Source organism: Artibeus jamaicensis, unplaced genomic scaffold, assembly GCF_021234435.1.
Source record: "Artibeus jamaicensis isolate MK-2021 breed Jamaican fruit bat unplaced genomic scaffold, CSHL_Jam_final contig_388, whole genome shotgun sequence".
Classification (NCBI taxonomy): Eukaryota; Metazoa; Chordata; class Mammalia; order Chiroptera; family Phyllostomidae; genus Artibeus; species Artibeus jamaicensis.
The window spans coordinates 882,687-896,048 of NW_026521813.1; the positions used below are offsets into that span (position 1 = coordinate 882,687).

At 36.3% G+C, this 13,362-nt stretch overlaps 1 protein-coding gene across 1 annotated transcript in view; it reads left to right on the forward strand.

Moving 5' to 3' along the window:
* LMBRD1 (LMBR1 domain containing 1) overlaps positions 1–5,078 on the forward strand; it is a 111,679-nt gene extending 106,601 nt beyond the window's left edge. Inside the window, exons 15-16 of the mRNA XM_037139788.2 lie at positions 3,794–3,885; positions 4,021–5,078. Of these exons, the coding sequence (XP_036995683.1) occupies positions 3,794–3,885; positions 4,021–4,137 (209 nt within the window). The 3' untranslated portion in view covers positions 4,138–5,078. The remainder of the gene's footprint in view (positions 1–3,793; positions 3,886–4,020) is intronic.
* The last annotated feature ends 8,284 nt before the right edge of the window (positions 5,079–13,362 follow it).

The following is a 13,362-nucleotide window of genomic DNA, read 5'->3' on the forward strand; positions in this document are numbered from 1 at the left end:
TCCTTTTCTTAAAACAGAAATTACTTGATAAATAGTTTCTAATCATGTCACAATATCATCCAAATTCTTTAGTTGGTATACAATTAAGATTTATATGTCTGTTATAAATATTCACTAGCAGCAAGACCCTGATCAGAAACCAAAGTTCACATAATCATGGACAAGCATGAGAAATGAAGTGTCATTCTAAATAATCCAGTCCTTCCTGCCAGTTTGTCATTCATCAAACAAAATATTTTCTTTAAAATGTATTTGCCTTGGCACATGCGTTTTCTCAAGTGCCTCTCTGTATATGCATATGTAATATAAGGATTTTATAAATAAAGCACAGATATAGAGTGTAATTCTAAGTTGATTTCAAGTGAAGATATAACATGATGATGACTCAATTGTAGCTTAAGCCAACACGAAATGCTGTTTTTAAAAACATTCAAAATGGCAGGCGTATTTATCATACTTAATAACTAAAGCTGTCTCAGTAGCAGTCAGAATACATCAACAATGACATACTAGTAGTCTAAAAGGAAAAATGAACTGTATAATATAACATTTACTAGGTATATTTATAGAGGCTGCTATTTCCTGAAAATAATGGTTTATTTGCACTTTGTTACGTATCTAGTTTGATGATAAGTGAGAAGAAATAGAGGAAGCATAGTAGTAGCATAATTCAAAAGTCTGATTTTATTCATGTCCTGTCAATGCACTTTCTAGGCTTTTAAATTTTTTAGTTATTCCATTGTTAACATGTACTCTGTAGTTTAATTGGGACTTTTGTATGTTCTGTGGAGCAACAGTCAGAAGTCTCCTGAGCACTTCTGATTTTAGAACACAGTTCCTAGATGAAACATCCAGCAACTTAAATGTACTACTTTGAAGGTCAAAGTTCAAAATACTCAATAACTTTTTCTAGATAACTGTAGAAAGACCTCCTAGATATGTGTGATTCAGGTAAGCAGCTGGAAGATGGAAGATGGTAGGGAGGGAAGCTCCCCTCCGTTTTTCAGTGTGGGATCTTTGCCAGAGTATAAAGTATATGCATGGGGCTTATTAAACAAAATTCTTCAGTGGACATGACACTAAATGTAAATATATATATATATATATATATATATATATATATATGATAACTATAAAGAACTGTTAACATACACACCAGGTGTGTGGATTTTTTTGGTCTAGTGTCATTTTTTTCAACAACAAAGTAGAACACTAAATGATTTTACCTTTTTATTTTATTTTAGAAGGCTTGTATTAAATCTACAATGTTAAAAATGGTGAACATGTGATAGAAAAACCATGTGATAGAAAAAATATTTGGGGTGTGTGTGTGTGTGTGGTGGGAGAAGAATCAGTGGGTCTGAGGCAATTGAAAATGTTGCTAAGTGGCTTATTAGACCTCTGGGGAAAATCCCTGGAGTTTACTTGCTATGCCAGCTCCATCTTTACTTGTAATCCCTGATCTGGCCCCAAGAGTTTGGATTTAGTCAAGCTCTGACTTCCAAAATACCTTTAGGTAAATAAGTAATAAAATTTTTACTTTTAAACTTTATGGTGTTAGCAGTGTTTAGAAAGGGGAGTAACTTTTTTCAAACAAGTTTATTCTTGTATACTGGGGCTCATGTAATGCTTAAGCAGTGGGAGATACTGTTGTTAATTTTTAAATAATTGTAAAGGGGCATTTTTGCACAAGACCCAGTTTGTCTTCATTTTTGAAACATTCACATGGTTATTTTTATTTAAAGTTATATAATAACTATTTAGCAAGTTATCCATTACTAAATTATACACATTTGAATTTCAACAAATTCATTTGTATCTGTTTTTACTGTAAAGAAAGAAAAAAATGAACATGTAAAAATAGTCATGATATTAATGCCTAAGTATTTTTCATACTGTTCTTGGATGTGCACTTTCAAAATCTTCAGATTAGTTGTTTTTCTTGTTACCATTTGAGCATCTTTTGAGAATTCTGTTAACATGGGTTATATATATACCCTGAAAGGAATAAAGAAGAAATTTAATCTTAACTCTGTCAGTTTGAATGAGGATGTTGATACATAGTTGGCCTTACTTGTGTTTTCGTATTTATGGATTCAACTATTTGTAGATTGAAAATATTTTTTAAAAATATCATAGAAAGTTCTGAAATCAAACCCTGAATTAGCCATGCAGTGAGCACTGTGCAGAAGCCATGTGAACGAAGTGAGGTGTGGGTACAGCCTGCTGTGGCCTGCATGCAAATGCAGGTTATATGCAGTACTGGGACATTTCCTCTAAGGGGCTTGAGCATCTCAGATTTTGGTATCTGCAGGGGTCCTGAAACCAATCCTCTGTGTTTACCAAAGGACAGCTGTACCTTGTTTGTTTTTTAGAATGACCCTGTAAGGAACTCTGGTGCCCGCTCACAGGCCAGAGAAGTGGCCAAATGGTATTTGACATCAAGTCTGTCACAGTCTGAGCTCTTCAAAGACCTGACTATGCTGGACATTTTATGCTTTCATTTTTCAAACATATGCAAATGTCTTGTTTTGACACCCATGAAATTTTGTCAGATTTTAATCAAAAGAATTGGAAAATATATTATTTAGCAATATAATTTAAAATAAAATACCCCTTTTAATTTCTTTTTCATTTTTTTTTTGAATTTTTTATTGTTCAATTGCAGTGGTTCCCATTATTTTCCCATTACTCTCCCTGCCCTACCCATGCCCACCTGCCACATTCAGTCCTTTCCCCCTTCCCTGTTGTCCTTGTCCATGGGCCCTTTATACACATGCTTTGACTTGACCCCTCCCTTTTTTGTGAAAGAAACATAGATCAGTTGCCTCTCACATGCCCCCAGTGGTGTGTGGGGGACCTGGCTTATAACCCAGGTGTGTGCCCTGACCAGGAATTGAACCCGAGACTTTTTGGTTCACAAACCACTGAACCACTTAGTCCACTGAACCACACCAGCCAGGGCAAGGATTTTCTTCTGTAATGAATAAAGACCCTTTGAAATTTGTGAGGTTGGAATCCTTTATTCAATACAGCATATATAATTTCAAATCAGTTACATTATATTGTGCCACGCATGCCTTTATGAATTTTTTTAATAAACAAGTATTTTCTTAGACATCATTTGCTCAATACATAGAGGACTCTGTAACCTGGTAGAAACAAAGTATTCAGGTAAAACCAGTATGGCATCTGACACAAATATCAAAATAACCAGTCTGCCACTTTTCCTTTAAGAGGTACTTTTTTTTGGGAAAGACAAAAGTATATGATTTATTTTTAATTCAAACTATGATGTTACTTAAAGTTCAGTATATAATGATTTTTGTATTTTTTTAGGAGAAAAAAGAAAAGCTCAAAGAAGTTTTCAAGTTTGAGTTGTTCTAAAAATTGGAAAAGTGCAGCTTACTACTAACCACATCTGATATTCTTTTTCTTGTAATGTTCATTAGGAAAACTTTATCTGTTTTGTGTTAGAACATATCTGACACTCCTGGTTGAAACACTGTTTCTATTTGAAATAAATTGAACTAGCCAATATAATTTTTATACATAAAAGCCAGGATTACATTGGTGGCATTAGTTTTTAAAAATATACCATATTGGTCATTTAAACTATAATAGGAGATTAAAAGAGGGGTCTTTGGAGATAGACCTCAATTTCAGTCCCATCTCTAATACTTTCTGACTGTTTGACCTTGGTTATTAGTTTTAATAACTTTTCACATATAGTATTAATAGCCCATTTCAAAAGAGAAATTATTTCATAATAGTTTTTTACTTTCTTTTATAGATCAGTGTACTGTTACCCGGACCTACCTATTCCTTCACAAGTTCTGGTTCTTTAGCGCTGCGTACTATTTTGGTAACTGGGCCTTTCTTGGGGTAAGTATAGGTATCCCAGGCATTATCTGACCCTTAGCTTGTTTGTATCATAGTAATGCCATTGGATTTTAAATTCAGTATTTTCTGAATGACTTTACATTTGGGAAATAACATATAGTTTATTTAAACTTACAGGTCTTCTTGATTGGATTAATTGTATCCTGTTGTAAAGGGAAGAAATCAGTGATTGAAGGAGTTGATGAAGATGATTCAGACATAAGTGATGATGAGCCCTCTGTCTGTTCTGCCTGACAGCCTCTGTCTTAGAGATTTATAAAGCTGACTGCAATATCTCATGCATTTTTAAAGTGTTAAACTACATTAGGATGAACTGAATAGCTTTCATCAAAAATGGGAGCATGGCTATTTAAAAAACTATATTTTTTATGTTTTCTGAAGTAACATTATTGTATTATAAACATTTAAAATTGCTGTAAAGCACTGTGTAAATATAAAACTACCAGCTTTGTGAGGGAATGTTTATGGAATTTTTTCTCTAATATCTAATAGTGTTAAATTGATTAAAAATCTCCCAGAACAAATATTCCCTTTTGTCAATTTTTAAAAACAATAAATCACTTGTGTCTGTGCCTTTGGATCTCTGAGTAATGTGAAATTTTAAAGTGTCCATATCTGATTGTCAATATAATCAGTATCAATAATATGCACAATATAGCTGATAAATGTTTCTCTCCTATGCATGTTGTTTTCTATTTTCCACATTAAAACACTAGAGTCATTCAAAATAGACTTTATCAACAGATTTCAAGCTACTTGGTTTTCTAAAACTATGACATTCCACAATGTGTAATATTTTTATTGTTTAGCTATTAATCAATTAGATATTTTCTTAACACCTCTACAGTATATAAGGCATATACATTGTTATAGGTAACTAACCTCAAAATTTGTGTTCCTATGTAAATGAGAGTATTATAAAGAATAATTAACCCTGAAAAAAATCAGTTTACTGATGAGTTTAAGATATGGCATCATATTTTTGCTTTAAAGATCTTTTTCATTCTAAAGATTTAGAATTTGCAAAAGGTATAAGGAAAGGTATATGTTATCATTAAGGAATTTTGAGTACATTCTAAATAAGAAGTCATCACAAATGATAGCCAAGTTTACTGACTTAAGCAAAGTGGAACTCATGAAATGCATGTATTATTTTCTTTGAAATAAAATATCATCAAGTTTCTGTAAAAGACTTAGGAATTGAAATAAAATATCAAGTTTCTGTAAAAGACTTAGGAATTAGCAACCATCTCCTACTTAATTCTTCTCTCATTTAATGTGTGTGGCACATCGCTCTGTTCGGAGACTATCTAGATACACCCTCACAGACTGCAGGTTTGGCTCCTCCCAGTGGTGTTCACCAAGATTATATTCCCTGCTGCTCTTTCTTTCCTGACAATCTCATGTGCCCCTGGTTTCCATTTTACTTTTCCTGTTAACTAAAAATTACTACTTCAATTGCAACATGTTGAAAATTGAGCTTTTAACTTTCCTAAGCATACCAATTCTCCTTCTGTATTGTGTTTTTTTTTTACAAACAGTACTAGCACATACCACATTGCCTAAATTAAAAATCCAGATCTCCTTATGTCCTGTGTATACCTGACTCGTCAACCAGTCAAGTCCTGTTGACTTCTACTTCTTAACTGTCCTTCATTTTGTCCCCGCTTCTCTATTCTTACTGCCACTCATTGTGTTACAGACTGAATTGTGTCACTCCAGAATTCTTTAAGTGCTAACCTTCTGCACCTGAGAATATTACTTGGAGGTAGGCCCTATAAAGAGGTAATTCAGGTAATACGAGGCCATTAGGTGGGGCCCTGATCCACTGTGACTGGTGCCTGTCCGGGATGAGAAAGAGACATCAGGGATTTGTGCGCATAGTAAAAAAACATGAAGAGGAAAGAGGCCGTCTGCAAGTGAAGGAGAAAGCCCTCTGGAGAATCCAACCCTGCCAGCAACTTGATAATGGACTTCTTGCCTCCAGGACTAGAAGAAAACAAATTTCTGTTGTTTAAGCCTTCCAGGTTGTGGTGTTTCGTTACAGCAGCTCTCAAAACGCTAGTTCTTAAACTTCCCCACTGGACTTTCTGTTCCTTTCACTCTTTCCTCAATGATAAAAATACAAATCAGAGTATTTCATTTCCTCTATAGTGAGAAGCCTTCAGTTACTTTAGAATGCGATCTGTAAGCCATCACATCACCTATAAGGTCTTTCTGGTGTGTTTTTTACCTGATCATCCAGCTTTCTCTGCTGTCTCTCTCGGGGAAGAGAAGGAGAGAGGGAGAGAAATATCAGTGTATGGTTGCCTCTTGTGTGTCCCCTGCTGGGAACTGGCCTGCAACCTAGGCATGTGCCCTGACTGGGAATCGAACCGTGGTTGCTTGATTCCCAGGCCCGCGCTGAATCAACTGAGCTACACCAGCCAGGGCTTCTCGCACTGTTATATGAGCCAAATTAACAAATGTCTCACCGTTATCCACATGGCTGTGATTTCTCACATCCCCACTCTGCTGAACTGTTCCTTCTGCCTATGATGTTCTGCCCTTCCTCTTGTGTCCTAAGAAAATCCTTATTTTTCATATGTCAACCTTAGCATTGTCCCCTCAGATAACTGTGCCTATAGGTCTCCCAAAGTTAGGTAGTTTATCCTATTTATAGAGCATCTTGTACAGTGTGTGGTTTATTGCTTTCTTTTCTGTCTCCTTCCATGCCTATAAGTTCTTGAACACATCTGTTTTGTCACCTTGGGCCTGGTGCCTAGAGTAGCTGTGCACCGGGCCCTCAGTTGATGGGTGAACTTGCTAGTTAGAAGCTTCTAATCTGAGTACTTGGTTTAAGCCTATGTAAACTGCATTTAGATGAAAGGAAATGTATATTAAGCCTGTTTTAAGATTTACTTTGTGCCCTAGAAGTTTAGAAGTGTTACCATATTTGTCTTGAATACTACATGTATATTTCATTACTTCTAGGAATGGTTGTTTTTATTCATTTTTGTTAGAACAACCTCTTAGGTTTTTATTTTGCTACTTACATTTTTTAAATGCATTTTTTCTTCTTAGATTTAAACATATGCTTCCTCCTATTTGAAGTATATTTTCATTCTTTTTTTTCCTGTCATGATCATATGGAATGGCTCTAACTTTTTATTTTCATGAAGCTAATTTAGGTATTGTGACTTCCACTACCGAAGAGTATCTTTCCTTGGAAGTCCTCTGAAAATGCCGAATCTAGAGATCATTCAGAGTGACGGCTTTCTGAAAGGTCAAGGCACTCGATTTCATGCAAACTTCCAACAGTAACTAATTTCTTTAGCTGTGCGGTAAGGCACTGGCAAAAGGAGGACCCTGGAACTGACTTCTACTTTAGTGCCACTGTACCAAAGGAAGCAAAAATGCATACTGCATTAAAAAAAAAAGACAAAGCAAGAGCTCCAGGAAAACAAGCAATATAAGAAAAGAATGTCTTCGAGGTGTACTGCTGCATTCTTCAGTTAATGGTATGTGCACAGTTATAGTAATACACTATGTTAGAATTCATCATAGAGCACAGTAGGCATTGACTATAGTAGCACTGACTGTAAATAATCAACTTTGACAAAGTAAAGATGGGATACAAATTGGATGATCAAAGGAGGGGGTGTAAAGACAAGGGGAAAAGGGTATTAATATCCTCACTGTATGTGACAGGTGAGGAGAGTCTGGAAGAGAAATCAAGAAGAAAGGTATGAGCATATTGAAGTTATGAAGGTAGCCCTGGCTGGATGGTTCAGTGGGTTGGAGTCTCACCCCATACTGCACGGGGTTGTGGATTGGATTCCTCATCAGGACACATACCTACCAGGTTGTGGGTTCGATCCATCCTGGTGAAGGTGCATGTGGGAAGCAACCAATCCATGTTACATTGATGTTTCTCCTCTCTAAAATCAATAAAAACATATTCTTGGGTGAGGATTAAAATATAAAGTTATGAAAGTAAGCTAACAAAACATCCAAAATAATATAACAATGTCAGGAGATGGGGAAAAATGGGAGTAACAGAAATTGTCAAGCAAGCAAAACGTACGAAGTCGGTAGACATTTAAAATGGATGAGCTTGTAAATGGTAATGCATCAAAATGTAACAAAGACATTAAAGATAAAAAGATCAGATATTATTTAAGGGGGAGCTTTTATCAGAAGATAAAGTAGTCATTACGATTATACGTAAATATGTCTGAATTTCCTGGCAGCTGAGACAAAAAAAGGAAACTATGATAATAGTTTTTACTTTTGATGAAAGCACTCGAGTTGCTTAGAGATAATTTTTTTTCTGACACTAAAATTTAGAAGGAAGTTACATTGTGAAATCTTGTAAAAAGAATGTTAACAAGGAACAAATGTCTGCTAAAATTTAAATAGGAATGTATATTCACAGAGGCAGAATTTCTGGTTGGTTTTTGAGAAGTCTCAAAGTGAGTTGACTATTAATTCCATTCAGCAAGCATCCGAGCTCCTACATATCCAGTCATTAAATAGCAGCTACTGATTTTCTAGGACTGAAAAGTTCTACCAAACTTGGTAATATCCGATGTGCTCATCAGTTCCAGTTTTACATTCTGCTATGTTTCTCTGAAGCTTTTTAATGACTTCAGGTTTGTATGTGTAAATATTTATACACACACCTAAAATCTTAATTGATATGAGAAGACAAGTCTGCCTAGTAAGAGCATAAGGAAATTTAAGTTTATTCCTGATGCGTACAATAACCCAAATGTTGACTGACAGAACTTTAAGTATGAAAAGCTTTCTCTCGGAGGGATTTAGTGATCCATTAACTTGAACCAATATTTGAGTATGTAATATGCATCAGAAACTGCTATGAACCAGAAACACATAGATAAAAAAACAAAATGGTGCCTATTCTCAAATAGCACTATAGAAATTATGGAGCAAATAAATTAGAAAATAATAAATGATAATGTAAAAAACTATAAAGAGGTATTGAAGAATGCAGTGAAGCTAAAAGTGATATGTTATTAACCTTAAGGAAGAATAAGACTTGAGGAAGCAAATGTTAAGGCAGTTACAGGCAATAAATTGTTCAAGCATAAAGAAAGTCTTCTGTTTAGTGAGTGCATAAGGGCCTTAGACCTTAGCAAGGAAGCACTGGTGGGAAGGGTCCTGAAGAGGCTGCACGAGTGGGATGCAGGGCTGTTTAAGAGGGCGAGGGACCAGTAACCCGGGAAAAGAGAGGCGAGGGTCTGCCTCAGTAGTACCAATATGTGGTACTCTGACCATATTTCCCTGCCGAATTGGACTCAGTGCTGGGAGAAAAAAGGAAACCCTAAATTGACTTTAACTTTCAGTTCCAAGTAGAATGAGATATAGAAATTAACTGTTATAGAAATAAATTCTATTTCTTGTATTCTTGAGTTCACAAAATAATATTTTCACCTGTGAAAGCTAACTGCACTTAGCTACAACATCAGTAAATGTTTTGATTTGACTGCCATTTAATTATGTTCTTCATTGTTCTGTGAATTAGTTATTCCATCAAGGGGAATGGAGAAAACAATCTCCTATTTATGTTGGATAAGTAAAATCTTACGTTGTACTTGCCATTTCAATGTTTATTTCAGGGGTTGACAAACTTTCTGCAAAGGGCCAGGTCCCAAATATTTTAGGCTTTGCAGGACCACAGAAAAGACTGTCATGCCATTGTTTCTTAAATTCCTTTTTACAGCCCTTAAGCAATTAAAAGACATTCTTTGTTTCTACTTGGCCTACAGTTTGCCAACCCCTGACTTACTCTGTTCAAGGTAGTTTTGCTAAACAGAGCTTAGCTAATAACCTAAAATATATGAAGTTAGAAGGGAGACTTCTAACCAATATGAAAAAAAAACTTTTTTCAAGTGTTTTTTAGCATACTGTTTCATGGTTTTTTAATGATTAAACTAACTTTTATTTTAAGTTTAAAAATGATATATACTTAGAAAAGAATTCAGACAGTTCAGAAATTGTGACTGGCCGAGAGAGATAATGAGTAGAATATGCAGTGATCTCTGAATTTATTTGACCAGGGATCTGTTCGTTCCTTACCTTCTCATGTGGGGAACAGGTGGAGAAATGATGGACAAAATGATCTCTAAAGGTAACTTCCACTTATAATACTTGTACCCTGTTTTTCTCTTTTGGTCAAAAAGAATTATAAATGTGGTTCCAGGGTTGAAAATTGTGAATACTAGTGATTTTTCTCTCCATGTCATAGTTGCCTCATTTGTAAAATTGTGATACTAATACTGTCCCCTTTGTGCGATTATTGGAGGCATTAAATAAGTATAAAGTGCTTAGTATAGTGCCTCTTAGGTGGCAAACTCTAAATATTTATTTGTCATTATTGTTATTTCTAAGATACTTTCCTTTATTTCGTAGTGCTCTTTAATCATCAAAGCTCCAAACACTTTATATTCAAGAAATATTTCTGTACTTCAACGCCTAGGTTAAGTACCTAAGAGATTCGAAACAAGCATTTAATTGTATTATGAGAGCCGAGAGTGTAGGAAATCCTAGAGAGTAAAGAAATTTTGTAAATCACCGCTGTTGATGTTTCCATTTTTTTTGTTTAGATCTTGTTTTCTTCCAATTGTATTTCGAAACTCCAGATGGTGGAATCCAAGAGTAAAATCCCAATTGTTTCGAGCGTAGACGCAGTGAGTTGTAGTTACAACACTAATTACGAAACGCCGTGTCCCACCTTCTTCACATCACTCTCTTGCTGGGTCGCCTTGAGAAGAAGACCGTAAGATCTCTGCCTTTTAGGTGTCTGTTTTTCTGTTTGCTTAAGTGTACAGAGTGAAGAAGTTCCCCATGGGAATGTTGTGAATTCAAAACATAACATTTGTAAAACTTACATTTTTTAGGAGTGAATAAGAAAAGTGAGCACCATCATTGTAGAGCACAAGAACAATGTAAAATGGAAACATTTGCTGCCACTTTAGAGGCTGGAATTTGCAGTTTATTATATAAACTTCTGTTTCTTATACTCACACTTCCAACAGGCTTGCTTCTGTCAACAGTGTGGTAAAAGCAGGAAGAGAAGACAGACGTGGGTCAAAAGCCAATCTGAGTTACCGGATTTTTGGACCATAAGACACACCTAGGTTTTAGAGGAGGAGAGTAGGAAAAAATTTTTTGAAGCAAAGAATGTGGTAAAATATTTAATAACAAATAACATAATATTTCACCAATGTAAATGTAAACAGAACTCAACAGCAGCACTAACAACCATTATTCCTCCTAAATTGGTCGGGGGGAGTATGTCTTACAGTTCGAAAAATACAGTATTTAGTAGCTGTGTGAATTTAGGCAAGTTATTTTGCTTCTACAAGCCTATTTCTTTATCTGTAAAGTGGGTGCATCACCTACCCTGTTGAGTTGTCAAAAGGGTTTATAACACCTAGAACATAGCAGATATTTAGCCGGTATTACCAAGGGCCTGTATGCATTCCTACAGCTTTAGGAAGGCACGGGGTTTTGAACCTAAAATGAATTTGAGTGCTTTTCAGAGGGACATAGATTCTTCTGTTGGCCACAGTTCCAACCCATTTGCATCACGTATTTGCAAATACATGCTCCAAAGAGGCTTTTGAGTTGGGCCCTGGGCCCTGGGTTCTGTCCCTAGAGTTCAAGTGGATTTCTTTCCCTATTCATTTGGTGAGATTCCCTGTGGGCTGCCTGGGAACAGAACCGGAGAGCTACACAGATGTATAAAGCATAGCCTCTGTCCTGAGAGCATTGTCATTCAATGATATTTTTTTCTAAAAGTTGGAATTCAAGTTCCATAGTATATTATGACCAGGGCAGATAAGTATGGCAAAATTTAAAGGCATGTAAATACCAAACTGTAATGGATTAATTTTCTGTGTTACCTGTAACCGCTTCGATCTTAATCCTTTTCTGTTTCTCCCAACGCTTTCAAAATGGAACCTCTGTTTTTTTGATCTTTGCTACTTCAGGTGTCCGTTTTCAATGGAAGAAATACAGATGCAGACTATCAAAGATTAATGACCCCTGGGCCTGTCTCAACTTGGTAGCTGCCTGTTATCCTGCCCTCTCCCTATTTAGTTGTTGAAGTAATTTCCTCAGAGGATTCTGTGCTTCTCTCTTTCAAACCTATTTTTCTCTTCCTCTTGGTCTGACAGAAAAAGAAGAAATTTCAGCTACGAGGGCTCTACATTTCCCAGCATGACTACTCTTCTACTCTGTAAAAGTGATTTCTCACTGTTTCTAGTCACAGCTCACTCTCTCTCTCTCCCGAATGTTTTTACAGCCATTACAAACTTTAGCCTTGATACAGGTTGTTCATATGTGAAAGGGCCATGGTTTCTCCAGCATAGTAAAACAACATTGGAAAATGCATTTAAACAGCTCAATACATTTTAAACCTAGATGTGAATTTCTCTCCATACCATAAATTTTTGGATGAATTAATCAAAAACCAAGCAAAACACTGGGTTTGCTCTCAGTACAAAAAAATAAAAATCACAGTAACTTCAAAGGTGCACTCTGTTCTGACTGTCCTTTTGAAATAGAGGTAGAAATATAATATATTTGTACGATGAAGCCCTCTTATAATCATTAAAGAGAAAGAATTAGAACCTGTAGAAATTTCCCAGAGACCCCATAAAAGGGAGGGTGGGGTCATGGGAAATCCCCAGTTATAGCCTCAGGAGCCCCTGGGGTGAAGGGGGGTGGGCTTTCCAGTTAAGCATAGCTATCTACAACCTGCTCCAGGGACTTGACTGATTTTTAATAAGGAGAATGGGTACCTGTACCTTGTCATTCTCCTCTGACCTGGTTTTTGCTGAGCCCCCCAGATCAGTCTCCATCTTTCTCATTTCCCACCCATTCTCAGCATCTTATCCCCATCGGTTGTTTGCTGTTCAGCAACCTCCCTGGATCCCCCTGTGCACCTCGGCTTTGCTGGATCAGCACCAGAGAGATCCACCAGCAGCCTGCAAGCATGAATTCAGGAGGTTGGCAGACCCTGGGCTTCCTTCTGCTCGGTTGCTTATTAACTCTGTGATCTGGGCAGCTTGCTGTGAGAATTAGCACTAGTGTATGGAAAGTGCCTAGTATGACACCTGGCTTTCAGTAAGCATTCAGTAAAAAGTAGTTGCTATTATTTTACACACTAGTGTTTTCTGCAACAACTAAATCTACCCCGCCATCTCTCTGCCTTAGTGGCTGGAATAATGGCTTGCTAATTGATTTCATCCATCCACATTCCTCCACCCCCTGGCTAAAAATCATGACTGTGGGAATGTTTCAGCATTTAGGCACAGCAGATGTTTTCTGTGAAAAGAAACTTTCCAATTGTTTCAAGAGTTATATAATTTTTGAGTGTGTATGGACCTTACTTAGGCAGTCTCTTGCTCAACCTTCAATTAAGAGATACTGAGGAGGCAATCACGCTGT